The sequence below is a fragment of the Brassica rapa genome, chromosome A04 (assembly GCF_000309985.2).
Source record: "Brassica rapa cultivar Chiifu-401-42 chromosome A04, CAAS_Brap_v3.01, whole genome shotgun sequence".
Classification (NCBI taxonomy): domain Eukaryota; kingdom Viridiplantae; phylum Streptophyta; class Magnoliopsida; order Brassicales; family Brassicaceae; genus Brassica; species Brassica rapa.
Genome location: NC_024798.2, coordinates 3,824,738 through 3,850,551, shown reverse-complemented (window position 1 = coordinate 3,850,551; position 25,814 = coordinate 3,824,738). Strand labels below are relative to the sequence as shown.

The following is a 25,814-nucleotide window of genomic DNA, read 5'->3' as shown; positions in this document are numbered from 1 at the left end:
CAAAAACTGTTCATCTTCTCCGATCAATTCAAGGATATTCACAGCGAGAAAGATATGTGTAACTGGCAACATCCGTGAGAATAGTACATGTAACCGCCTCGTAAACCGAAAAGATTAAGGTGATTGAATGAAGAGTTGACGAACCTTGCGGCGGTGCCGTTTACGTTGTCGGCGACTCCATAGATTTCAGATGCGCAAAGCTTTTTGTCAGTAGCGAAGCGAGTCATTGCAGATGGGCATCTCATAGGCAAAGCTACTCCAGAAATGGTTTTGGTGGTTACACAGTGGATCAAAAATGGAGAAGAAGCAACCCACGTTCTACAAGGTATGTGATTCTCCAAAGGCCACGTTGTATGTGTGTAAGGTAAGTATTATTAATTTAGTTTTTTTTAGTTTACAGGTTTTACCGGTTGTGTAAGAGGGCATAGTAGTATTATTATATAAAAGATGCATGGTGTATTGGTATATTAGGGTATTTAGACATAGAATGAATTATAATTTGTTTGAAGGTTATACAGCCAAATTTCCCTTTTTACTTTGTACTTTCTCACCTTTTAAAAATTATTTTCCAAAAGTATGTCCAATCCACCTCTATATTTTCTATCAAAATAGAAATTTCTTCTTATAGATTTAAATTCTGCTTAAATGTATGTATCAAAAATAAAATTCTTTAGATATACATTGAAGTTAAACTCATTTATGTAATAGCGTTTATTTATTCTTGAAGAAAAAGATAGATGTGTTAAAACTTAAAAGCCCTTTTCTCAAAAAAAAAAAGAAGATAGATGTGGATTGCAATGGTCTAAGTAAATTATTCTTATTCTGATCATTGAACAGTGAAAAAGTACTGAACCTGCTTTTTTGAAGAATTGGTTTTATCAATAGGCTTAATAAAAGGCCCTTAATTAAATCAGAGAGGTTAAAAGATATCTAATTGACAATTTTTGTGTGGTTGGTTTAGATTTAAAACAATTTTTCAGTTATTTAAACCAATTTATGGTTTTTTGAGTTTGGTTTTTATGTCCTCTTTCGATAAGTCAATATTAGTTTATAACATATCGATCTAAAACCACACTAAATAAATAAGCGTACGAACACTTAGCAAAAGTATTTAGTCAAAAAAAAAAACACTTAGCAAAAGGAAAAAAAGAAGAAGCAAAAGCACATGGAATGGTCAAGTATACTTTGACGATGCATGGTTAAGTATACTTTGACGTATTGCCCACCGAGGCTGCCTCGACGTCATCGCCACCGTCAGCAACAGCCAGACTTGATTGCACACTCTTATAAGTGTACTTTTTGGCTACAATCACAAAGAAGCACATATTTACAGCGGTCAATGCGGCTAGCGTCCAGTAAAAACGGTCCAAGCGGCTGCTATTAAGATCTTTCCCGAACAAGCTCTTTCCAGAGATTTCCTCAGCTAAACGATCAGTAACCGTTATCAAAAAATTGTTGACAAAGCTAGCCGCTCCAATTACACTAAGGTAAAAGGCTATGCCTAAACTTCTCATTGAGTCAGGGACTTGGTCGTAAAAGTACTCTTGAAGACCCAGAAGAGTCAAAGCGTCCGCTATACCTATAACTATGAACTGAGGAGCTAACCATATAACACTCATAGCCATGTGATGTTGCTTAGTATAATCCAATCTTTTTCTCTCAATTAAAGCAGCAATAATCATGGTGATTAAGGAAAACACCATACCGGTTCCAATTCTTTTTAGAATGCTAATACCTCTTTCATTTCCCGTGACGCGTCTCAAAATAGGCACGAGGAGTTTCTCGTAGAATGTTAAGAAGATGATCATGGAGAGAGCTACAAGGGCGAACATAGATGATGGAGGAACTATGAAGTTATGACCGATATGTCGGTCCATGATAATGGCTTGTTTGATGAAAAATGTTGTGCCTTGAGTGGCGCATATGCCAAAGGCTAATGTAAAGAACCAGATTGGAATCATGTTGATGAGTAGCTTCAGTTCCTCTACTTTTGTTACCGTTGCGAGTTTCCATGGACTCTTCTTCTCAGCCATACCATTCTCGCTTCCTCGGTTTTCGATTATCGCTGCTTTGTCTAGAAATCTGCAAACCGTAAGAGGTTAGTTCCGTGCGTGGACGGATAATAAACTTGAAAATGGGTATTGTTACAATTTATCTAAACCAGTGAAACTGATCATGATATATAAAAACAAAACCAAGTCATGACTGATATATGCTTAAAAGTTAAAACCAAAATGAAATCCAAACGGATTCTATAAAAAAAACAAAAAAAAAACTATCCTGTACATCTTATATACAATTTTTTTTTAAAAAGTGGAATTCTAGTAGAACATTTGACAAATCTATCAGTATATTATGTTCACTATTATTTAATGACAGAAGCGAACCAAAACCGCAACCGAACATTATATATATATATCTAGAGTTGTAACTTGCAAAGCACTTACTTAAGATTGTTTGTGCTGGAAAGAAACCGTCCCTTAGTATACTCTTCTCTAGACAACTCATGAAGAAGAGAAGAATCATTTGGACAAGGAAGATGTCTTTTGGAAATGGCAGCAACAAAAACTTGCAACATCGGGGTCAGCGGGCTACCGGTAGGTGCTCGATAACGATAGAACGGTCTACCCATAAGGAAGATCAAAAGCGATGTAGCCATGACTACCGTGAGTATGATACCAGCCACACCCCAACCAATACGGTCTTCTATATAGACGATCACAGTCACCGCGGTTAAAACACCAGCGCAAAGGCCGGTGCTCCACCAGTTAAAGTAGGACATCTTCATCTTTCTTTCTTCAGGATGGCCATCTTCGAATTGGTCAGCTCCAAAGCTCTCAAGGGATGGCTTGTGACCTCCAGTGCCTATGGAGATCAAGTAGATTGCAATGAAGAAGGCTATTTCGTGGGCTTTCCGTGGCTCAACACATATTTCTTGATTACAAGCTTTCAATCCCGGTATAAACCAAGATAAAGTTAACAGAATCAAACCCTGAAAATTTAAAAAGAAAAGCTAACAAAGATAAGAAATTAAACAAGAGAAACAAACCATTCAGCTTTGACTGATCTCTAAATAAGTAATACAAATAAGAACGCAGGCGTCTCAAAATACTTTTTAAAACTTCGTCCAAATATATCAGAAATATTTTGATGTGTTACAAGATTTAAATAAATATGGCTCCCAGGAAAATTTAAATCGGAAGTTTGTTTGAATGCATCAGTATTATTGAAACAGTTTTGAGTGTATACATGCAAGATGTATATAAAATAATCTTTAAGAAAATATATATACAATAATCGTTTCTAGTGTTTTTATAAAAACCAATTGAAGAAAATTGGAAGTTATATATTACCATAAGGTAGATGATGGTTGCAAATAGGACAGTGGCATAACGGCCGAGATAAGCATCGGCCACGAAGCCTCCAAGAAGAGGCATCAAAGTAGTAACACCAGACCAGTAGTTTGCATTTCTTACAGCCATCTTAAGATCTTGGTGAAGGATCGTTGTTAAATAGACCACTAAGCTTGTAACAATCCCAAAATAACTTAGTCTCTCACTAAACTCGTTTGCTGCATGTACACATATATCAAACCATAAGATTATATTGTAAAGACTTAATACCAAGAGTCCCTATACAATGTTTTTATACATACCAATGACGAAGAGTGCAGCTCTCCAAGCTCCGGTTCTAGCCCGAACGGGAACCCCTCCTCTACTATCGAGAGAAGAGTCAAGAACCCATTTTTGTTGATCATCGTACGACGATTCTTGAAGCTTTGTATCAACCTTGTTGTGCTCCATAATTTTTTGTGTTAATGATTGAGATAGTGAGAGAGAGGGCTAGAGGATTGTTGATGAGTGATGTGTTTGTGGAGAAGCAAGCTTGGTTCTCTTTATAATGGATATCATTATCTATGTTGACTCTTCTTGCTCAGTGCTTCAATATTCCTTCAATGGAATGTACCACAAAAAGACACGTTAAGTTGAAAATAGTGTATAACGTTAAGAACTTAGGTACTATTCCCCTAGTTCATAAATACATAAATAGCTAACATTATTTTCAACGTTATTTTCAACGGAACTTGCAATTTTACGACTATAGATTTAGCTTTTAGTATAGCGTCTATACAATAATAAAAGGAAGTAAATGATAATGAAGTTTTGGTTACGCTAAGATAAGTACAAATCTTGGTGTGATATGGTAGTCATCCTTTTAAAATAGTCACTTTCAGATTGCAACTTTTGTGGCTTTGTGGACCTAAGGTGTCATATAAATGAAGTTGAGATTTCCATTAGCTCCAAAGTTCAAAAGACTAGAATTAGATAGATTTGCCAAATGAAATGGACCAAAAAAAAGTATTTTCCTTTTGAATAAATTTTAATTCAAAAAAAAAAGTAATGGACCAAAAAAGAAAGAAATATAGATTTTCGAATGAAAGAGAGACGAAGACATATATAAGAAATTTCAAATTTGATCTAAGTTTTTTTTTTAATTACAGAGATTACTAAACGAGAAAAATCTGAAGACACTCCAGCCGAAAGTGAAATCAAATTAACAGTTCAATTTTTTTTAAAAAACTTATCATGCCTTTGTCGTTGTGCAAATATTTACAAGAATCGTAGAACAAGTCCATCAGTAGTTGTAGGAAGAGTTCTAAACATTTAAGGAAAAAAAATTAGAAAATTAGAAAAGAGAATGAGCAAAATTCTTAATTTAGAGTTTTTAAGAAACTGTTAGATACTCAAAAAGATATATGTCATTCTATTAAGGAGAAATAAATACTTTAACTGATTTTAAGAAAATAAATAAATAAATAAATAATTATAATATTAGTTTTTTTTTAGAAACTTTCATTGTCTCTAACCAATGGATGTGCTCTTATAGATCCTAAGAATTTTTTATATCATGCGGGTTTGATGCCTATAGTGTAAAGATTCTCTCGTTGTGTCTAACACATTATTAATGCCTTACACAAAATACTTCCTCTTGGCTACCACCAAGACCAAATACTTTTAGGAGTCTACTGAAAATCACCAACACATTATTAATGCCTTACACAAAACTTCGCACTCAAATGATTCCAAAGTACCAATTTTTTTGGTCCAAAAGATTCTGGATAAAGCCTCTTGCAGGCTTGCAGCCCCCTAGGATCTGATCCCTGATATCTACAAACCCTTGGAGAACTTCAAAAACTAATATCAATTCAATAAAACATCTTCATTTACTGATTTTTTATTTTTGATTCTTTCAAAATCAATCTCAACTCCTTGTTTGAGAAGTAGAAAGAAAAATACTTAATTAGGTAAAGATTACCGACTGCTGAATCATCTCTTCCGAGTCCTCTTACGTATCTTCTTAAGATCATACCTAAATTCAGCAATGACGAACATTTCTGCCCCCACATTTGAAAATGATTTCTTAATCACATATTATCTCATTTACTAATAGTGTTGTTAACCACTACCACCATATGTTACACGATCAATATTGTACTCCATTACGACTATATGTCTATAATCACTCACGAGAAAGAAAAACTAAGAAGGAAGATACACACTTATAAGCATAATCATATAGCTCCAACTATAGCAGTAATAATCACATGTAATTAATTAGGGGTCAATTATGCTTAATACTGTACCCACCATCCAAATTGATGACATTATACGATCATTATCCTCTACTTCTAGAATGATCTATATAGCCTTCTTTTCAAGGAAAGAAGGATTTTCACATAATTATGTGGTTAGGGAGTACTAAGACCAATTCAAGTTTTAGTTAATGAGTTTTAAGTGGCTGTGGATAGCTTATTGGTGATCATTGCCGAGAGAAAAGTTGTGAATCTTTAGTGGATGTGCTACCAGAGCCAAATACACCATTCACATATCTTGCATATTTAATTGAGAATTCCAATTATAATTAAAAAAAAATTAATGTTTGGATTAAGAGTCAACTCTTATCATGTATGATGAACTAATGGAATTCTGAGGCTATGCTTGAGGAAAGTGGATTACCTTTTCCCATAGTGCTGCGACCACCACTGACTGATTATCATTATCTAGCCATAACTAAGCAATTAAAAAAAACAAATCTATAATATTATTTGCGAAATAAATTTTTGGAATCGAGCTCTCACGTTAAAAGTTAGAGCGGTTAATATCTATAATACCCTTAATGAATTTTATAAATAATTAATTATATAATCAAAAACAAATTTTAATTAATAATATTAACTTTTTTGAAAATAAGATAATTTTTATATATTGTGTTGTTATCTTAAAATATATTTTTCAATTATAAAATTTAAAAATAAACTATAAAACAATTATAATAAATTCAGTGGTTAAAGTCAATGTTATCTTTAATAAATTTATACTATTATTATATCAGCTAGAAGACACAGTAGGCACTTTCATTCACTCATGGCACTATGGCTGAGATAAAGTTCATCATCGTAGGTTGTAGTTTTTGTGATCCATCTTGTTTTTTATTTCTTTTTGCTAAGATAGTTAAAACATAAGATCTTCCTTATAAAATCTTATTTTCATTATATGATATTTACATTTTAGCAAAAAAAAAAATTATCTTTTTTTATCCGAATACTTTTTCTTCTAGCAAACTCAATGTTTCTTTTTCTTTTTCTAATATATGTTCATAAATAGTATCTACAAAATATGATAGAACCGAACAAGTGAATCAATTACTCAATGCTTCGTTTTGGGTGACTCTTCGCAAACTAATTATCGCAAACAAATTATCGCGTCTCCTATTTTTCATAATAGTCTTAGGATGCAACTGGATTGATGATTTTTTGAATGGAATGATGTAGAATGACTTATTCCATTAATTCTAAAAAATATTTCACCATTTAACATGAATGAAATGAAACACTCATTCCATCAATTTTACAACAAAAAAAATATATAAAGAAAATCATTCCATAAATTTTTTTTGTTATGAATGAATGGATTGAGTTCCATTCCATTTTTGTTGTATTTCATTTCTACCATTCCATTTTTATTTAATTTCATCAATTCCTAAATATTTTACAAGTTTCAGCCTTAATGATCTTTTATGCTAAATTTAATCAATCATTAGTGGTTTGCAAGAACTAAACTGGGCATGGTAAGCTAACTTATCAAATTGTGAGTGTTAAAATATCAAACTATCTGGATTTCATGTCCTTTTTATCACCACCACATACAATAAATCTGATTATGCATTTATGCTCTAGGGATAAAACCACCAATAATATTACCCGGTGAAGGGAAACTCAAAATACGTATATTTCATGCACGCATGCTTCCACAAGCAGTGGCGGATCTAGAAAGTTTTATAATAGGGGGCAAAATTTTGAAACCTACAAATGAGGCATATTTAACCCTAGGTTTGAGATTTTATGGGGGGCAAATTTATCTAATTTCTTTAAAATTCATTATAATTTAGTAAAGAAAAACTTTTTTTTTTTAAATCCATAGGGGGATGCTCCACCCTTGTTGGCTCTACATCCGACACTGTCCACAAGTAGCCTTGTTAAGGTCTCTATCAAGATTCGATTCTATTTTGCCAAACGAAAAATAAGTAGCACATGATGAACGTGCTTGATTTTTTCTTTTTGGAATTTATAGTTTACCTTAGAGATTCTGTTGTTCTTTCAGTGACAGGCTGTTTTCATGCCCACTTTGTGATCAAATACACTTAAAACTCTTCCCTCTTGTTCTTTGTTTGAAAATGATTTTTGAGACAATATGATATCTGATTGAAAAGACATCTAAACTTCTTCCACTAAGCTGTTAAGATGTTTTGTGTTAGAGTATTTCCATTCATAGATTTATAAACAATATCTAACAATAAATAATTTATAAGAGATAATGAATTCTAATAAATTTTAAAATACTTATGAAAATCCTAAATACCACTAGTCTTTCACTCAGTATTTTTTGAATAAAATTTTCAGTCTATGAAAATTATTTTAATATAATAACTTTTGTTTGAAATAATTTTAAGGTTTTTATTATTGAATGTGCTTATTATGCATTGACGAAATAATAGAAATCAAATGGGACATAAGAAACACATGTTATATAAGTTATACCCAAAATGAAAAGTATTTGGTTGAAGTAGTCACGATATCTCATCATCCCCTTACAAATTCTACAAGTCAAAACCACTCGACCTACTTTGGAATTAGTTACTAAACTAAAACCTTAATGTTACAAAAAAAAGAAAAGAAAAATGTTTGGTTGAAGTAGTCATGATTATCATCATCACCTCAGAGAGAGAGAACTCTCTCTTCTCTTTCCTCTTAACGAATTCAGATCCTTCAGAGGAAAGAAAAGATATGTTTTGTTTTTCGATGCGATATACTAGTATCTTTTGTCTTCCGTTCGCGGATTTTCTATTTTGCAAGGCGAGGTTTTGTTTTGTTTCAACATGTATCGGGGCTGCTCTTCTAGTCTTTTCTTCTCTCTGATTCAAGTTGAAAAATAAAAGATTGTATCGGGTCTGTAAGATACACCTTTCGCTGTTCTCTATCTATATCCCGATGGCTATGATTCGGATACCTTCTTCATCGCTTCAACTAGAGCTGTAAACTGGGTTAATCCACGTCCATTAGCCCATATCCACTTATCCATTTATTGTTTGTAGACAAAAAATGACCATGTCCATTAAGAACCATATCCATTAAGGACCAGACCCACTAACACTCATGTTAACATGGGCTGCCATGGAATCCATAATGGACCATATAAGAAAAATTTAAAATTTTAATCTATAAGCTAACAAATTTTACAGTTTTGGCAGAAAACTCGATTTTGCGGTTTTGACAGACAAACTCAATTTTCCAATCTTGCAAGGAAAACTCGATTTTCCGGTTTTGGCGGGAAAACTCGATTTTACGGTTTGGCGGGAAACTCGATTTTTACGGTTTTGGCAGGAAAACTCGATTTTTCGGTTTTGGTAGAACACGATTTTCCGGTTTTGGCGGGAAAACTCGATTTTATAGTTTTGCCGGGAAAACTCGATTTTTTGGTTTGGCGGGAAAACTCGATTTTTCGGTTTGGCGGGAAAACTCGATTTTCTGGTTTTGGCGGAAAAACTCGATTTTGCGGTTTTGGCGAGAAAACTTGATTTTCCGGTTTTGGTGGAGAAACTTGATTTTCCGGTCTTGGCGAGAAAACTAAATTTGTCCGATGGAACTCAGTTTCAATCACCAAAATCGTCAAATGAGTCGCATAAACTCTCTTTCACGATGAAATAAAAATTTCTAATTTCTCCCAAATTTTGGAAACCCTAGAAATTTTTTTAAATTGGGCCGCCCATGTCTATTTTAACCAAATCCACAAATAACCATTGATTAATTAGTTTCCCAATTTTGACCATTTAAATCCAATCTAGAAATATGGGTATAACTAATAGAAGCCCAAATATATTTAGACATAAACACCCATTGGACAGCCCACCCATTTTACGGCTCTAGCTTCAACCGAACCTCCTTTTAGGAGAATCAGTCTTTACTCTTATAGCTAGCCATTGATGTGGCGTTGTAAAGCTTCTCCGACAAGGATGGTTGAGTTTGATGGGTTTCTTTGGCCTCTCTGAAGCAGACTCAGGAGAGTTGGTGTTTCATTACGGTCCAACAAAGAATCTTCTTCAACGGGTTATAAGCTTCCTCTGGTTTTATTTGCAGTAAAGTAAGTGTCCCTCCGATTGATTGGTCGCGGTTTGAGCAAAAGGTCCAGAGAAGAAGCTGCAAAGTTCGTCGATAATCTTTGATGCTCACGAAGCCTGCAAATTGGAAAGTTGATTGGATGATGCACACGGCGGAGCAAATCTTCGGAGGTCGGAGCTGAAGTTCAGACGGTGGTGGCGCAGATCAATGCATGAAGGACGCATGTAGAGATACCCGTGTTGCGTATTCATCTCAAACCTACGCGTGTCACTTCCTCTCGACCAAGCAAACGTATTTTAGTTAGGTTTATTGTAAACTATGTGGGCATGGGCTTGAATTTCATCCGATGTCTTTTGTATTTAGCTTGCTTCTCATGTAAGTTGACCTTTTATGGGCTTGAATGAAATCTACTTTAGTAGTTACTAAACTAAAACCATAAGAACAGGCACAGTGGAGGTATGAGGAAGAGATTCTCACCCTTTTAATAATGAAATAAAGAGAAAAAAAAAGTAAGAGAGAGGATAAGAAAAGGAGGAGAGAAATGCAGAAACGATTGTTCTTCGAGAAACGTACAAAAATATATCAGAGACTTTTCTCTTACATTTCATCTTTCTATTGGTCTAATAATTTTTGATATTAACATTTAATTATAAAAATTAATTATAATGATATTATATGTGGAAGGTACTCTTTAGAGAGACTGTGTCAATGCTGATGCCATAAGTGATGGTTTTTAACAACAATTTCTCAAGAAAAAAATACCAGTAAAATAAATAAAAGTAAGAGAGAGAGTGAGAATAATGAGAATCGATAGTATGCAGATAAACTTTAAGAGCATTTACAGCATGGCCAAGTCTCTAAGAGCATCTCCAAAATAGAACTTTATTTTGAAATTTCCAAAATTCTATATTTAAAATTTAAAGTTTTTTTTCTCCAAAAGCAAAACTTTAAACTCAACTTCAAAACTATTTATATTTTATAATATGATCTTTATATTTTTCATAACTAATTTGAAATCATAAAAAATTATAAATAACTAGCACATGTATAAACATATTACAACAATAATAATTAATAAAATATTATATTAAAATATAAAATTTTAAACAAAATAACTTAATTAATATTAAACTTCAAGCAAAATACCATATTATTTCTTAAAGTGATTTTCGTAATGTATATATGATCTACTAGTGCATCTCGAAGTAAAAATGACTCTCCTCATTTTTAATTTGTAGATTAGAGATAAAAATTGTTGAAATCGGGTGATATTAATACTTGTAAATACATTAGATGAGAATAAGAAAGTAAAAGAAAAAACATAAAATAAAAGACTAAATTTTATCGATGATATTAATACTCGTGAATATATTCAATAGGAATAAGAAAGAATTGTACAAAAAGACATCATCATCAACAACAACAACTATTCAGTTACACACAAAAAAATTGGACAATATTTGGAAATTTTGAAGGTTCCGGATCAAACTTACCTGACTATTAGTGTTGTTGCAATATTTAAATATGTATAATAGTTATGTCTTCATGTAATTTTTAAAAAGTTTTTTTTTAATTTCTTTTGTACATTTTTGTTATCTAAATCTAGTTTTAAAAATAAGAGTTTTATTTAATTTAAAGTGTAAAAAAACTTAAAATATTTATGAGATATAATTTTTTTAAGGATTAAAACAATAAACAAGAAAATATTTATGAATCATAAATGTGGTATGTAATTATATGGACCAAAATGCAAATAAAAATATGAAACTTCAAATATGAAGTTTTGAGTTGTGAAACTTCAAATATATAGTTTCACTCCTCAAAATTTCAAATTTGAAGTTTTGAAGTTCATTTTTGGAGAGCAAAAAACTTCATATTTGAAGTTATAGAGTGTCTTTTGGAGATGCTCTAAGGCTGCAACTGGAATGACAGTTTTTGGAATAAATCATTTGGAATGGATCATTCCATGGGATTCCATAAATTAGTTACCAGTTATCATGAAACTTTTTCAAACACAATTCCACTTATTCCATTTTTGGAATGAAACAAAAAAAAATCCTTTGTAAAAATTATTCCTTTTATTCATGATTCAAAACTCCACTGAATGAATGGAATGTGTGGAATCTTTATTCTATTTATAATTTCAATTTTTATTCCATTTTTAACATCATTCCAAATTTTTCTATTCCATAAGAATCATTCTTTTTATTCCTATTATTCTTTTTATGAATAACCAGTTACACCCTAAAAATAATAATGAAAAAATGATAAAAGAGGAAAGATGAAAAAGAAACAGAGATAATTCATTGGGAATAAACATGAACAAAACTTAAAGAGACTCTTTGCTTACGTGTCTGTCTCCCGTTGATTCAGTTTTTTATACTTTTGAAATTTAACCAACAAAATTAAGTATATTGATATTATATAAGACAAGAGACTCATGAGGATTTCTTGTTGTTAGAGCACTCTTAGTGAGGGTTTCTTAAAGTAATTCTAGTAAATATAAAAATGAAATAAATAGAATAGTGAAGAGAGATGGTGAAATAGGAAGAGTCGGGCTGTTCTTTCAGGTACTCTATCGAAAAGACTGAGAATCTTTTGTTTACATGTCACTTTCTAATTGCTTTAATTTTCTATTTAATTTTAAATTTATTTAGATAATAATTTGTTAATAAAATAATTATATTTAATTTGGCCATGTACCTTAAGAGTATCTCACCACTAATGATGCTCTTAAAGAGATGATTTTTACACTTGTTCATTTTTTAGTGGTTGAACATTACTTTTAAAAATTAAATTTAATCATGCAACTAAATCACATTAGTTTATTATTATAAAATAGCTAAGAGATTGGATTTGAGAAACTTACCCACTAAGTACTAGTTTTCACAAACAATTTTTAATCCATTAATATAATATTTTTGAGTATATCTATTAAAATATTAGAATTGCAAATGAACTATCATCTAGAAAGGAAATAAACAATTTTTAATCCCTTACATCTATTTTATATAAAATAATATCAGTTAAGTTAAGCAATAGGCATCAGTGGTCTAGTGGTAGAATAGTACCCTGCCACGATACAGACCCTGGTCGATTCCCGGCTGGTGCATTTATTTTTATTTTCTTTCAAATATTTTGGATTTAGTTGATATTTGAGATTTTAGGCCTTTTCTTCGGAGTTCGGAGACCCAATAGACGGTTAGATCCATTTAGGTCTCTCTCTCCCTTCCCGATCTCTCGAGAATTTAGGTGTTATTGGTTTATATATTTTGATTGATTTAGAAATCTATACATTATTTATAAATCCAAGTAAAATATGCAAATCCAGAGATTTTTCCTCGGATTAGAGTCTTTGTATTTTTAAATAAAAAATCCAAACAAATCCGTTATGAAATCAAATATATTAGTAAATCCGTACGATTGAATAACACTTGATTTAATATAGAATTTTATGAACTATTAAATCAATAACACATGATTTTAATATAGATTTGAAAATCATATAAACAATAACACTAAATTTAGTTCGGATTTTCAAATCCATTAAAATACAACAACCAAAATGCCTATTATACTCGTCACTTCCCTAGGTCTTCCATGGAAAATTCACAGATAGTAATGCTTGTGATCAAATCAACTCGTCCACGTTTTCGCAACAACCACGACAAGGTCGCCTTCGTAGTCCACGCTACATTCGTCGTCTCCGGTTACAAACTCGTCGCAATCGGACGTCATGCATTGGCTACGCTCTCGCTTCCTCTCCTACTCGAGGTTAGTGTACGTTTCGTTTTCGATGTTATTTTAAGGGTTTAGGATTCTGATATGATCGAGTTTGTGGAATCTAGACGAGGTTGGGATCGAGGGAAGGAACGAGTCCGACAAATATGCGTTTGTTTACGTGAGTCCGAGGAAAGTTCTGGTTAACCGGGGCTTCTAGCTCTAGTGGTAAAGGGCTTACAGCTGTTAGTACCGCCACATGGATTCGAATCCCGGCCACTAGAAAATTAACATTTCGGCATCGCCAGGGACAGAGGACCGACACATGGCAACACGTGACTAGTCTGGATCACTTTTGTGGGATCAGAATACCTCTGTATAATTCAAAAAAAAAAAGTTCTGGTTAAGTGTTTAGCGATAGGTGATAAACTTCTTGTTGATGCCATTGCTGTGGGTGGAACGTATCCTACTGCTCATCTTGAGATAAAGTGTGTAATACGTCTCTCGTTATCTCTTCTTTTTTTTTTTCTTTATCTTTTTATTTGTGCTTTTATTTTCTATGTGTAATTTTGATGTAATGATATTTTTCTTGTTTTTGCGGAGTTAAGCGGTATGCTGCTGAGTCTAGAGAGGAGAGTGATTAAAATGCGCAGTTCAAGAATCTGGACAGATTAGTGCGCATTTCTTCATCAAGATTGTAATGCACAGAACGAACATCAATTTGCATCTTCACCCAGATGGATCACCTGGGTGAGCAAACGAACAGGGCCTAAGTTGCAGAATCAGATTCTGAATAAGCTTGATGAAGGACTTAAACCTATTGCTTATACGACCCGGAACAGGTTATCCCCGTGGTTACAAAGAGTTTTATTGCTCATAAGATGTTCTTAGATGGCTAGGAACGAACATGAGTTAAGTTGTAGTGTTAAAGTAAACATAGATTTGTTCGGATGAATTTGACTTTTACTCTGATCTTATGTTTTAAACACACGGGAATAATGTGAAGAGCCTATATGTATGTCGATTTTGCATTGGTTCATATAATTCTCATCGTGGAACTTTCATTATTTGCAGCTATTTTAGTAGTTTGACTAGAAGAATGATAATGATTTATGGTTCTTCTAGTGTATTCTAAGACCTTCATCTTTATCATTCGTTGCTTGCTTGTAGTTCCAAGAGAAACAGAGAGCCTGAGCCTGTACATTACGCTCGAAGGCCTTTTCCGTTAGGACCTCAGTTTCATCAACCCTCAGGGTAAAAACAACGACTAAAGTCTCCAAGGACGTTCGTATGTGATTGCAAGATGATTATAAAACTGTAACTTCGTTTTATTTCTTATTCTTAACTTGTGAGATCAACTTACATTATAGATCTCTTTATATAGGAGCTCTTAGCTTGTCCTATTACAATAGAGATTAGGAAACTTAACTTTATCCTAATCTATAAGTTATTCTACTTTCCTTAATGAATAACTTGTATCCTAAGCTATCTTATTAAAGCTTATCCACAACATTCTCCCTTCTAAGCTTCAAACCATCTTTGCTTAGATCTTGAACTTGAATCATGTCTCTCATCTCTTTGAACTTGATTCTTGCTAAGGCTTTCGTTATAATGTCCGCTTTCTGTTCAGTCCCCAGTACATGCTCCACATCAATCTCATTTTGCTCCACTTTCTCTCGAATAAAATGGAACCATTTAGCAATGTGTTTGCTTCTACGGTGAAACACAGGATTCTTAGCCAACGCGATAGCTGACTTGTTGTCGACACGAATCAGCGTCTTCTCCATCTTCTTTCCTGTAATTTCACTTATCAGATCTTGTAGCCAGATGGCTTGTTTTGCGGCTTCTGTTGCAGCCATGAATTATGCTTCGCAGGAGGATAAGGCGACCGTGTCTTGCTTCTGTGAACACCATGTGATTGGCGTTTCTCCAAGACAAAACAAGTGACCTGTTGTGCTTCTTCCGTCATCTGGATCAGTGTTGTGACTACTGTCACTGTATCCAACGAGCTTCTTTGCTCCTCCTTGCTTGAAAGACAAACCATACCCGACTGTTCCCTTTAAGTACCTTATAACTTGCTTCAGTGCATTGTCGTGTGATGCTCTCGGAGAATGCATATATCTACTTAAGATGCCGACAGAAAAGGTCATGTCTGGCCTTGTGTGCATAAGATATCTGAGGCATCCAATCCTTCTACGATAAAGTGTTGCGTCGATCTCTTGTTCTTCTAATCCTTTCGAGAGTTGCAGACCAAAATCCATAGGTATACATGTTGAGTCGCAGTCGTCCATTGCAGCCTCTTTTAGTATATGCTGAGCATATGCTTCTTGATTGATCATGATACAACCAGAGCTCTGTCTTACTTCTAACCCAAGATAATAGGTTAGTAAACCTAAATCAGACATCTCAAAGTTACTCGACATATCTTTCTTGAAGTCTTTGATTTCTTTAACAGAAGTCCCTGTTACGAAGAGATCGTCAACATATATAGCGACAATGAGTAGACTACTTCCATCTTCTCTTCGATACACAGAATTTTCTTTTGAGCACTTTTTGAACCGGAGGCGTTTAAGGATTTGATCGAGCTTTGTGTTCCAAGCTCGTGGTGCTTGCCTTAGTCCGTATAGAGCGTTAGAGAGTTTGAAAACCTTATGTTCCTCTCCCTTCTTTTCAAACCCTTCAGGCTGTGACACATAGACATCTTCATTCAACTCGCCGTGTAAGAAAGCTGTTTTGACGTCTAAGTGATGGATCTCCCACTTATTTTCTGCAGCCAAGCCAATCAGAAGTCTTATCGTCTCTAATCGTGCTACTGGAGCGAATACTTCATCGAAATCAATTCCATGCTCCTGTACATATCCTTTTGCTACAAGTCAAGCTTTAAACTTGTTGATTGATCCATCTGCATTCCTTTTAACTTTAAAAACCCATTTAAGACCTATGATCTTAACTCCGACTGGCTTGTCAACCAAGATCCAAGTGTTGTTTTTATTGATACTCTCGATTTCATCCTCACATGCATCTGTCCACTGCTTACTGTCTTTTGCTTCGTGAAAGTTAGCAGGTTCATCGTTTATAGATAGTAGCATCAACTCCACTCCACTTCCGCAAGTAGGATGTAGTCGTCAAGGTAGTTGGGTTTACTTGTTTGACGAGTTGATCTTCTAGTTCCTTGAGTTGCAGCTTCCTGACTTGTTCCTTCGGTATGTGACGGCTCTGTTTCAGTTTCTTGTTGCTCTGTTTCTTCGGCAATACTTTCTTGCTGATGAGATCCTATCACAAACGGTCCATGCCCTTCGTCTATTGTCGTTCCCCATTTCATGTGAAAGTTTCCAGAGTTGTTTTCTTCTTCATCAGCCCCCTTCCAATTCCAAGCTTCTTTCTCATCAAAGATTACATCACGGCTAACTACAATCCTTTTTGTATTAGGATTATAGAGCCGGTAAGCTTTTGAGCCAGGCTCGATTCCAAGATGTACAAGAGCTTGCGAGCGATCATCAAGCTTCTTTAGGTGGACTGAGTCTACCTTTGCGTGTGCCACACATCCAAAAACCCTAATGTGCCCGATGCTAGGCTTTCTTCATTTCAAGCTTTCATATGGAGTCTGATTTCTTAAGGCTCTGGTAGCAACTCGGTTTATGACATATGTAGCATGACGAACCGCTTCACCCCACATGAAATTGGGAACTCTGGTTGCTTTTAACATGCTTCTAGTCATCTCCATAAGAGTTCGGTTTCTCCACTCAGCTACTCCGTTTTGCTGCGGAGAGTAAGGAGCAGTTAGGTGACGTTTAATACCATTCTCGTCACAGAACTCTTGAAACTCTTTTGATGTAAATCCTCCTCCTCTGTCAGTACGAAGCGTCCCTATCGACTTGTTTACTTCCTTCTCGATAAGAGATTTAAATGTTTTAAATCTTTCAAACGTTTCGCTCTTGAATTTCAAAAGTATGGACCACATATATCTTGTACAGTCGTCGACTATCACAAAAATATATTAATTTTGTGCTGGTGTTGTCGCAGAGATTGGCCCACACAAGTCCGCATGTAGCAACTCTAGTGCATTTGGTGATCTGTAGGGAGTTGCATCCGGAAAGCTATGTCTAGTCTGCTTGCCTACTAAACATGAGTCACGCAACTGCCTTTCCTCTTGAATCTCTGGCAGACCATGAACCATCTCCTTTGTTGCCATAGCCTTAATTGTTTTGAAGCTTATGTGACCAAGACGTGTGTGCCATCTCCATGGTTCCTCCTTTAGCTTCGTGAGAAGGCATACGGGTTTACCAACTTCGAGTGATATTTTATACAGACGGTTAGGAGACCTGAGGACTTTAGTCAATAGTCTCCCATTTGGATCCCTTAGAGTTAAGTAATTGTCCCGCATTCTAACGTCGCAGCCTTGCTTTGTTGCATGTCCCAAACTGAGAATGTTGCTTCTCAAATCCGGAATATAGTAGATATCAGTAAGAAGTCTTTGCTTCTCCTGTTTTAGCTTCAAACAATATCGATCCCTTTTCATTAATATCCACACATGAGCCGTCTCCGAACTTCACTTTTCCCTTAATATTTTGATTCAACTCAGAGAAATAACCTTTTTCACCCGTCATATGATTACTTGCGCCATTATCCAAGTACCATATTCCTTCCTCTTTCTTGCTTGTCATGAGTGCTCTTGGTATTACCTTCTCCTCGTTCAGAAAAACAACCTCATGCATATAGAGCGCAGCATCAGCAACTTCTGTTTCAGTTTTGTTGTGCTCTTGATTCTCTTCTTTCTTCTCAGGACAAACAGACTTGAAGTGACTCTTTTTCTTGCAGTTGAAGCAAGTGATCTGAGAGAGTCTCTCTTCTCTTTGTTCCACTCTCCGGAGTTGCCTCTGCCACATCCTCTTCCTCTGTTGCCTCTGCCACGTCCTCGATAATTGCCTCTTCTTTGTCCTCTTGAGTTCTAATCATTCGATCCTCCTGAACTTGAGAACAGCAGATTGTTTGGTTGATCGTTTGTTGTATCTTCTTTGATTTGTTCTTCATATGCTTTAATTCTCCCAACAACATCCTCATACTTGATTGTATTTAAATCTAGCATCTGCTCAAGAAAGGCCACCAACATGATGTACTTCGATCTAGGCAGGCTATTTAAGAATTTTCTTACAAGTTTAGGTTCTTCAATACTCTGTCCTAACGAGGCCGATTTCGATGCAAGCTCAGATAACTTGCCTGAGAAGGTATCTATTGATTCTGAATCAGACATCTTTAGACGTTCGAAATCATTCATCAAGCTCTGCAGCCGAGCTTCTCTTACACGATCTGCGCCAAGGTTTATTGTTTTCAAAGCTTCCCGCATATCTTTAGGAGAGCTCTGTTCACCGATTTGCAATATCAAATTCTCTGGAACGGATTGAAAGAGAAGTACCGTAGCATAATCATTCTTCTCTTCTTTATCTGTTCCTGGTTCGATCGCTTTCCATACCTTATGGACGCGAAGAAGAACTTTCATTCTCATTGCCCAAACCGTGTAGTTGGTTGAAGTTAACATTGGACAGACAACAGTCCCGGGAATCCCATCTCTTCGTCCCAGCGTCTTCGTGTCTATCAACGCTTTATCTTCAGCCATTGATTCTTCGAGTCGCAATCACACAAATTAACCTCAAGCTCTGATACCAAATAAAGTCTCCAAGGGCGTTCGTATGTGATTACACGATGATTATAAAACTGTAACTTCGTTTTATTTCTTATTCTTAACTTGTGAGATCAACTTACATTATAGATCTCTTTATATAGGAGCTCTTAGCTTGTCCTATTACAATAGAGATTAGGAAACTTAACTTTATCCTAATCTATAAGTTATTCTACTTTCCTTAATGAATAACTTGTATCATAAGCTATCTTATTGAAGCTTATCCACAACAACGACCACTTACTACTTCTTACTTTGATTCACTGTGTGATGAAAGTGTAATTGTAGGCTGAAATCATTTCATATATTATTGATATAGTTATTAATTACAACCACATTGATACATATAAAACATTATCATTATTCATATAATATACGATACATGGGGATAGGCTTTTAGGATGTAGTAGTGAACTCCAAAGCTTCATCGTAAAGCCCATGAATCTGCACCCTCAACACTTCATGGAAGTGTGTATGCTATACGGAAAACGCACAAAAACATGTAATATTAGTAGTAATTAATAATATTGTACATATAGTTTTGGTACCGCACGTAACAAATTATGCATGAAACATTAAATTAAGGCTATATTTGAATTTTTTTTTTTTTTTTTTGTCACAAAAGGGCTATATTTGAATATAATGCATAATTTACATTACATATATATATGTTAACACTCACCTCCGCACTTGTAACCGACGGGGCGGTTAGCGAAATTGCAGCGTTTGGGGATAGTCAGGGCAACCTCCGGCTGCACGCCTGAGGCTTTAGCCGTGTCTGAGAGAAGGACGGCGCAGAGACATTTAGGATTCTGTGAGAATCTTTTAATCTGAGCACAGCAACCGCCCGGTACGGCAGCGTTAGCGTCCTGAGCCGCGCCTACACATGGGGCCAGCTTCATCGCCTCATTGTCAGGAGTTGATCTACCGCACTCTCCTGCTCCATCTACGACGGTTCCAACAAGGAGAAAAAGGCCAAGAACGCAGAGAAATTTCATAAAAGATGCCATTATGTTTTATGGGGGAAGATTTGGTAAAATAATGAGGTTCTGTTTTGTGTTGATATTGTCTGTGTGTTGCCACTGGTTCTTGAATGTGTGAATTTATATAGCAGGAATTTTGTGTTTAGGTTCAAGGCACTGAAGGTAGTGGAGTAAGCACTTGAGTGAGAAAGAGGTAGTGTTCTTACCAACAACAGAAGTTTCCAGGTGTTGATGTCTGAGAGATCACTGAACAAACATTCTAATACTTATTTTATTTCTTAATTTCGATTATCAAATCGAATGGTGGATTTGTGGTTGTGTCATCGCCGACCTTGCAACTTTTGAGTAAGTGTTAGTTGTACATTATTATAACGAGCTTTTTTTTCTTTTCGAAGTTTGCACAAGTTGTGGTATTCTAGAGCTTGTTTAGATCAAGCATTAAGCTAGCCCATTAACAAGATTTTGACCCGACATTCTTTTGAGTATCCTCAGGTCCAGCTCGACTCCCAAATCTCTACAAAATGGTCATCTCACCATGGTGGGAAATAAACTACATTACTAACGCACAAATTTTTAAACTCTGAAATAAACTACACTATTAACTCCTATATTTTGATCAGGTCAAGCAGTCGAGAGAGAAGAAGAAAAAAACTCCAGGTCATTCCGATCTCTTTTTGTGGTTGATTCGAGATGAAATAGTAAGTTTGATTTGCAGATTTTCTTTTGCGAAGAGGTGGCCATTTTTAATTCTGCGGATTGTTATTATGTCTAACGAATATTCGTGTGTAAGATCTGTAAATCTTCATCGGTATTTTTCTTTTTAGTATTGCAAGTTCTTGTGTCTTTGAGCCTAGGTGTTTGGTTTTGACTTGGTTTTGTTTCGACTCCAGTTTCAAACAATCTCTCGTGTTGATGTAAGTTTATCTTTTCACATGCTTGTTTCGATGTTGTGCATGTTTTGGTTTGGTGGTGTATTCTTTAGGGTTGGATTTACCTAAATTATTGGTTTTTTAATTGTTTTCGGTCTCATATTTTGTCTCATATTTTTCACGAGTGTATATGGTCATGATCAGTCTATCAGTTCCAGCTTTAGTATACTTAGTTCTCTAATATTTATTTTTCATATATCCTATCTCATTTTTATTGTTACTTTCTTTTGGATTACTGCTTCCGAAACTATTATTATTTCCTGTCGAATTATTTCCTGTCGAATTTTTGCAATCCATAATGTATTTCATTATGAAAGTTTTAATAAAATTTTGAGTTAAAAAAAACTCCTATATTTTAAGAAAAAGACCAGTAATTCATGTATATCTTTTTGGTCGCATCGTGTATCCAAAGAATAACAATAATTAATATACTATTTGTTTTCTATCCTTATAAATATTCTAATATTTCTTTTCATAGTGGCCGATGAAAAGGAACCGACCTATCCATGTGATTTCTGTCACGCAAACTTGTTTAAAACCATTTGGGTATAACAAACTATTCAAATAACCCCACCACACATTGATCCCTAAATCACATGGAGTCATTCTGGCCGAAAAACAACGAAAGTAATGGAAATAATTTGCAGGAAAACATAGAATTCTTCCAAAAACTCTCTGTTTTTAGGGTGTGAACAACTATGGCGATGTAATAATATATTGATACGAATACGAATTCAAATACAAATACGAGAGAAAGGGTCTTTTATTCTTTAATTAAAACCATACGCAGCGATGATTGTTTTGGTAAAAACATAATGAGATAGACTTCATTATTTAGTGAGAGTCGTTATCCTTGACAACGGTGACAGGGCAAGGAGCGTGCTGAATCACGAAGCTGCTCACGCTTCCCATTATTATCCTGTTTGGGCAGGCAATTACACTTATAAATAAGTTCGTTTCACACTTAATAAAAATACTGACTAAAAGTTAAATTCGAAAAGAACAAAGAAAGGGTACATGTAAACCAGATGATAGATGTTGCCCTTAAAAATCCAGGAATAAACGACAGGTGTGTTATAAACAAAATGTGTAACCAGCAAACCATACCATAGATTAGATTCTTAAAAGGTCTATTATTTTACTTTTTCTTAACTATGAGATAAAGACAAAAAACATTCAAAGCTAAACTTAAGTGAGATGGGTTTTAGATTTGTAAAACCGGACTCAAAGCCAGTGGTATTTGACATTGTCGTTTAGCTATAACGATAATTTCAATGATGGATCTACTCAATCGCCCTACTATACTATCTGCCAGGTTCAGTGCCGTGCGAAGAGTTTAAGGGGCCTAAGGCAAGTTCTAAAAATAAACTTATTTACAACAGTAATGAGAATAATTTTCTAATATGATATATTATTTTCATCAAATACACAAGTCTAATACTGTAAAAAAATAAGTTTATAACGTAAATATGTTATATTATGTTATATAGAAAAAAAATACATGAATTCAGGAAATGAGTTAATTAATTTTCGTAGAAATGTTTTTTTTAATAAGTCTAAACCACTAGATTAGAAATTATTTTAAATTTTGGGGCCCTAAAAATAGTCATATTAATCGGGGGCCTGAGGTGAATTCCTTTTTCAATACACTGTAGGCACGCCTCTGGCCAGTTTCTAACTTCGTATACAATGATATTAAACCAAAGCAATATAATCACATTTCGGCTAGAAGATTTCAAATCGCATATATAAATTTGAATTTATTTTTAATAAAAGAAAACCTTCGAAGGGCACTGAGTCCTCTGCTTCCCATGACAATAGAATCAAGTTTGAGATCTTCAACAGCATCGACCAGCGCCTCTCTTGCATCTCCCCAATATAATTTCGTCACTACATGCACCTATTTCCATTTTTATCATAACCAAACCACTTATTAATATAAGTTGCAAAAAATGTATTTTGATTATGATCAAGAAGTATATTTATAAAAATAAACAAACCTCTTTCTGCCTTGAACCAGTGTCAAGCATGTCAAGAACTGGGATATCAATCTTGACACCATATTTCTCCATGATCTCCGGTTCCCTAAACTCCACCAACGGTATAAGAGCTGCAACACCAAATTAAAACCGAACTAAACCGACATTTCAATCGCAAAGTTTCCCTAAACCGAAAGGACTAAAAAGAGAGAAAGAGACTTACGAGAACCGGATTCGAGCCAGGCAGAGTTATGAGAATCAACTTCGGAGGTTGGTAACGTGTGGATGATGTAAAGTGTGTCTCCTTTATCAGCTAAGTTCTCAAACGCCCATTTCAGTGCATTCTTGCTGCTCTCCGAGAAGTCCATAGCGATTCCGATCTTCCTGTCTTTAGGCATCTTTCTTGATTTTCTTGATCAAACTTGAGATTAATTTTTTTTTGTAAGAGAAGAGATAAATGGTGAAGCGTGGTAGCTTCGAATATTATATAGGACCTGGCAAAGGGAGAGAGATTAATGCATCTAAACCGTCCCTTTTACTAAATCGTATAGTAGTATGCAAAGTATGAGATTTTTTTCTAATGAATAAATTTATTGAAAAAATTGCTAATAATTTAGATGTTGTACTTATATACTAAGTAATATTTAGCATATATAAAATTTAAAACAAATTTACATCTAATATTTCCACACAGTTCCAAATGATTTCATTCCACTTTTTAAAAGAAATGTATCTCATTATATAAATATATTTCCTTCAATATCTTTTTTTTTTTTGAGAAAGAATTCCTTCAATATTGATGATAATTTTTATTCATTTTAATAATTCTATTTACCGTTGGAATAGGAGCGACATGTGATCAAATGAGTTGTAAGCACGAAAGGGTCATGACTCATGAATGTACATGTTCTAGATTTTTTATTCGGTTAATTAAGATACATGTTTAACACTGTAATTAAGTCTAGCAAAAAAAGTGTTTCAAAAAAAAAGTCTATAGCAGATGTTAAAATGAAATCTTATGATTCCTTTCTCGTGAAACAAATCCTAAATAAAATGCACGTCTGCACCACCAACATAATGACTTATTTGTGTCCGAATTCTATACTACTTAGTACTTATCCAGAAACGAACAAAGACGGTAAAACCACAATTATAGACGGAGTAGATAATACCGCAATCGCATTTGCTTAAACTTTTGCTCAAGATGCATGAGTCTACGTGTAAACATGTCACAGCCCTAGTAACTAGTCAAGATATAGATAGATCACATCTCTCACTTGATGATATATCTTCTCGATATTAGTTATGCTATGCTGAATATACAGTTGAATTTACCAGCATCTCTTGATCCACATCATGATGACTCGTTGATGATCATTGATCAGCAGCTCATGTAGCTCCGAGTTGGCTCGGTCAAACCGCGAGAGCTCCAACACCTTCATCAATATGAACTAATCATATAGATAGCCACTACTATAAATGAAAAATCACTGTTCGTCTCATGTGCGTCTCTACGATTCCTAATTGATAAAATTGAGTTTTATACCAATTCATGAGATAAATACTTGGGTGAGTAACAAGCAGCTACGCTTTAAGAAGTAGCTTAGTAAAGATAGATTAGCCAGCCACTCAAATAAGAATAATCTGTTATTCTTACTCGGGATTTAATTAATTTAAGCATATTTTAGTTCTAAACTTCTAGCTATGATTACCAACAAAATTACCATTGTAGATTTTGAATGTGAAAGTTTTTAGACCAAAATAATTATAATCGAATATGAAAAAGTTCAGAATTCAAGTTTTCCACCACTAATCACCAATTGAATCTGAATTTATTTATGACATATGTCGATCTCTTGGGATGAAGTATTAGTACAGCTGAAGTTGCAGTCATCTTAAAGAGTTAAGATCCAAACCAGCTTATACACTGAAACCATGCTGCCTAATCCTAATAGTTAATTTTTACGGGGATGACTAATGATTTCCTTGTGTATATTTGGGCTGAAGTATCTTGCTTATCTTCCATGGGCCTTTATTGGAGATTTCAATGAAACATCTTATCCACCAATGTTAATGAATCATACAGAAATTACATTTCAAATGTGTTTTAATTGGTAAAGAACCCCTATCTAAACTAATGCGGTCCCAACACACCAATATCAGACTGTTAGAAAACCCAAGTCTCTGTAAGTTGATTAAACGATATCAGTCATAAATTCATAATATGTGGATTGAGATTACATATAGAAGGTATGGAGTCTTCATCAGTATATCAGTTAAGAGCGAGTTTTTAATAAGATAGATATATATTAATAGACGACTCTATGAAAGAAAAATTAGCATATTGTTTGACATTTTTTGAATCATTTTGAGTTACATACAATACTACCGAACAATTCCAGTCACCATATTCCATCTTCAGTTGAACTTGATGAAATACATTAAAAAAACAGTAACTCTACAGTTTTGCATAAGTGAGTAATACTATATTTGTGTTACAAAAAAAAAATAATACTATATTCTTTTCTTTTTTCGACTAATATACTCTATTCGAAATCGACAAAAGGAATTTATATATTTGACACGCATTCAATCAGACAGCTGAACCGAATATATGCAACAGTTCGAACTAACATAGTCACGACTCACATCCATGGTTCTTGATTATGGATTTTCCCGCAAAACACGCTATGATGAATTGTAAACTCAAGACATGAAGGAATGGCATGTAAAACAAGAATAAGATAAATAAATTTGTTGCACAATTAGATTTAGGTTTTTTTTTTTTCCACTATTATTTTATTCATGGGTCTTGGCCCAACAAGACCAAGCCCGACAACACCAAGGCCC

The 25,814-nt window shown here is 34.4% G+C and overlaps 3 protein-coding genes across 3 annotated transcripts; all 3 read right to left on the bottom strand.

Annotated features, from left to right (window-relative positions):
- Nucleotides 1-997: 997 nt before the first annotated feature.
- LOC103863273 (protein NRT1/ PTR FAMILY 5.7) lies at nucleotides 998-11,276 on the bottom strand. Its single transcript, XM_009141030.3, has 4 exons — nucleotides 3,656-11,276; nucleotides 3,354-3,571; nucleotides 2,448-2,992; nucleotides 998-2,082 (listed from the first exon to the last, which is right to left on the bottom strand). Exons 1-4 carry the CDS (start codon nucleotides 3,801-3,803, stop codon nucleotides 1,200-1,202), a joined length of 1,794 nt encoding a protein of 597 aa, XP_009139278.2. The 5' UTR covers nucleotides 3,804-11,276; the 3' UTR covers nucleotides 998-1,199.
- Nucleotides 11,277-19,355: 8,079 nt separating this feature from the next.
- Nucleotides 19,356-20,166, bottom strand: LOC103863272. The gene is made up of 2 exons (XM_009141029.3): nucleotides 19,756-20,166; nucleotides 19,356-19,550 (listed from the first exon to the last, which is right to left on the bottom strand). The coding sequence occupies exons 1-2, from the start codon at nucleotides 20,081-20,083 to the stop codon at nucleotides 19,534-19,536; spliced, it is 345 nt and encodes a 114-aa protein (XP_009139277.1). The 5' UTR covers nucleotides 20,084-20,166; the 3' UTR covers nucleotides 19,356-19,533.
- A 1,482-nt stretch (nucleotides 20,167-21,648) lies between these two features.
- LOC103863271 (universal stress protein PHOS34) lies at nucleotides 21,649-23,463 on the bottom strand. The gene is made up of 4 exons (XM_009141028.3): nucleotides 23,188-23,463; nucleotides 22,986-23,095; nucleotides 22,767-22,885; nucleotides 21,649-21,904 (listed from the first exon to the last, which is right to left on the bottom strand). Exons 1-4 carry the CDS (start codon nucleotides 23,360-23,362, stop codon nucleotides 21,820-21,822), a joined length of 489 nt encoding a protein of 162 aa, XP_009139276.1. The 5' UTR covers nucleotides 23,363-23,463; the 3' UTR covers nucleotides 21,649-21,819.
- Between the last annotated feature and the right edge of the window lie 2,351 nt (nucleotides 23,464-25,814).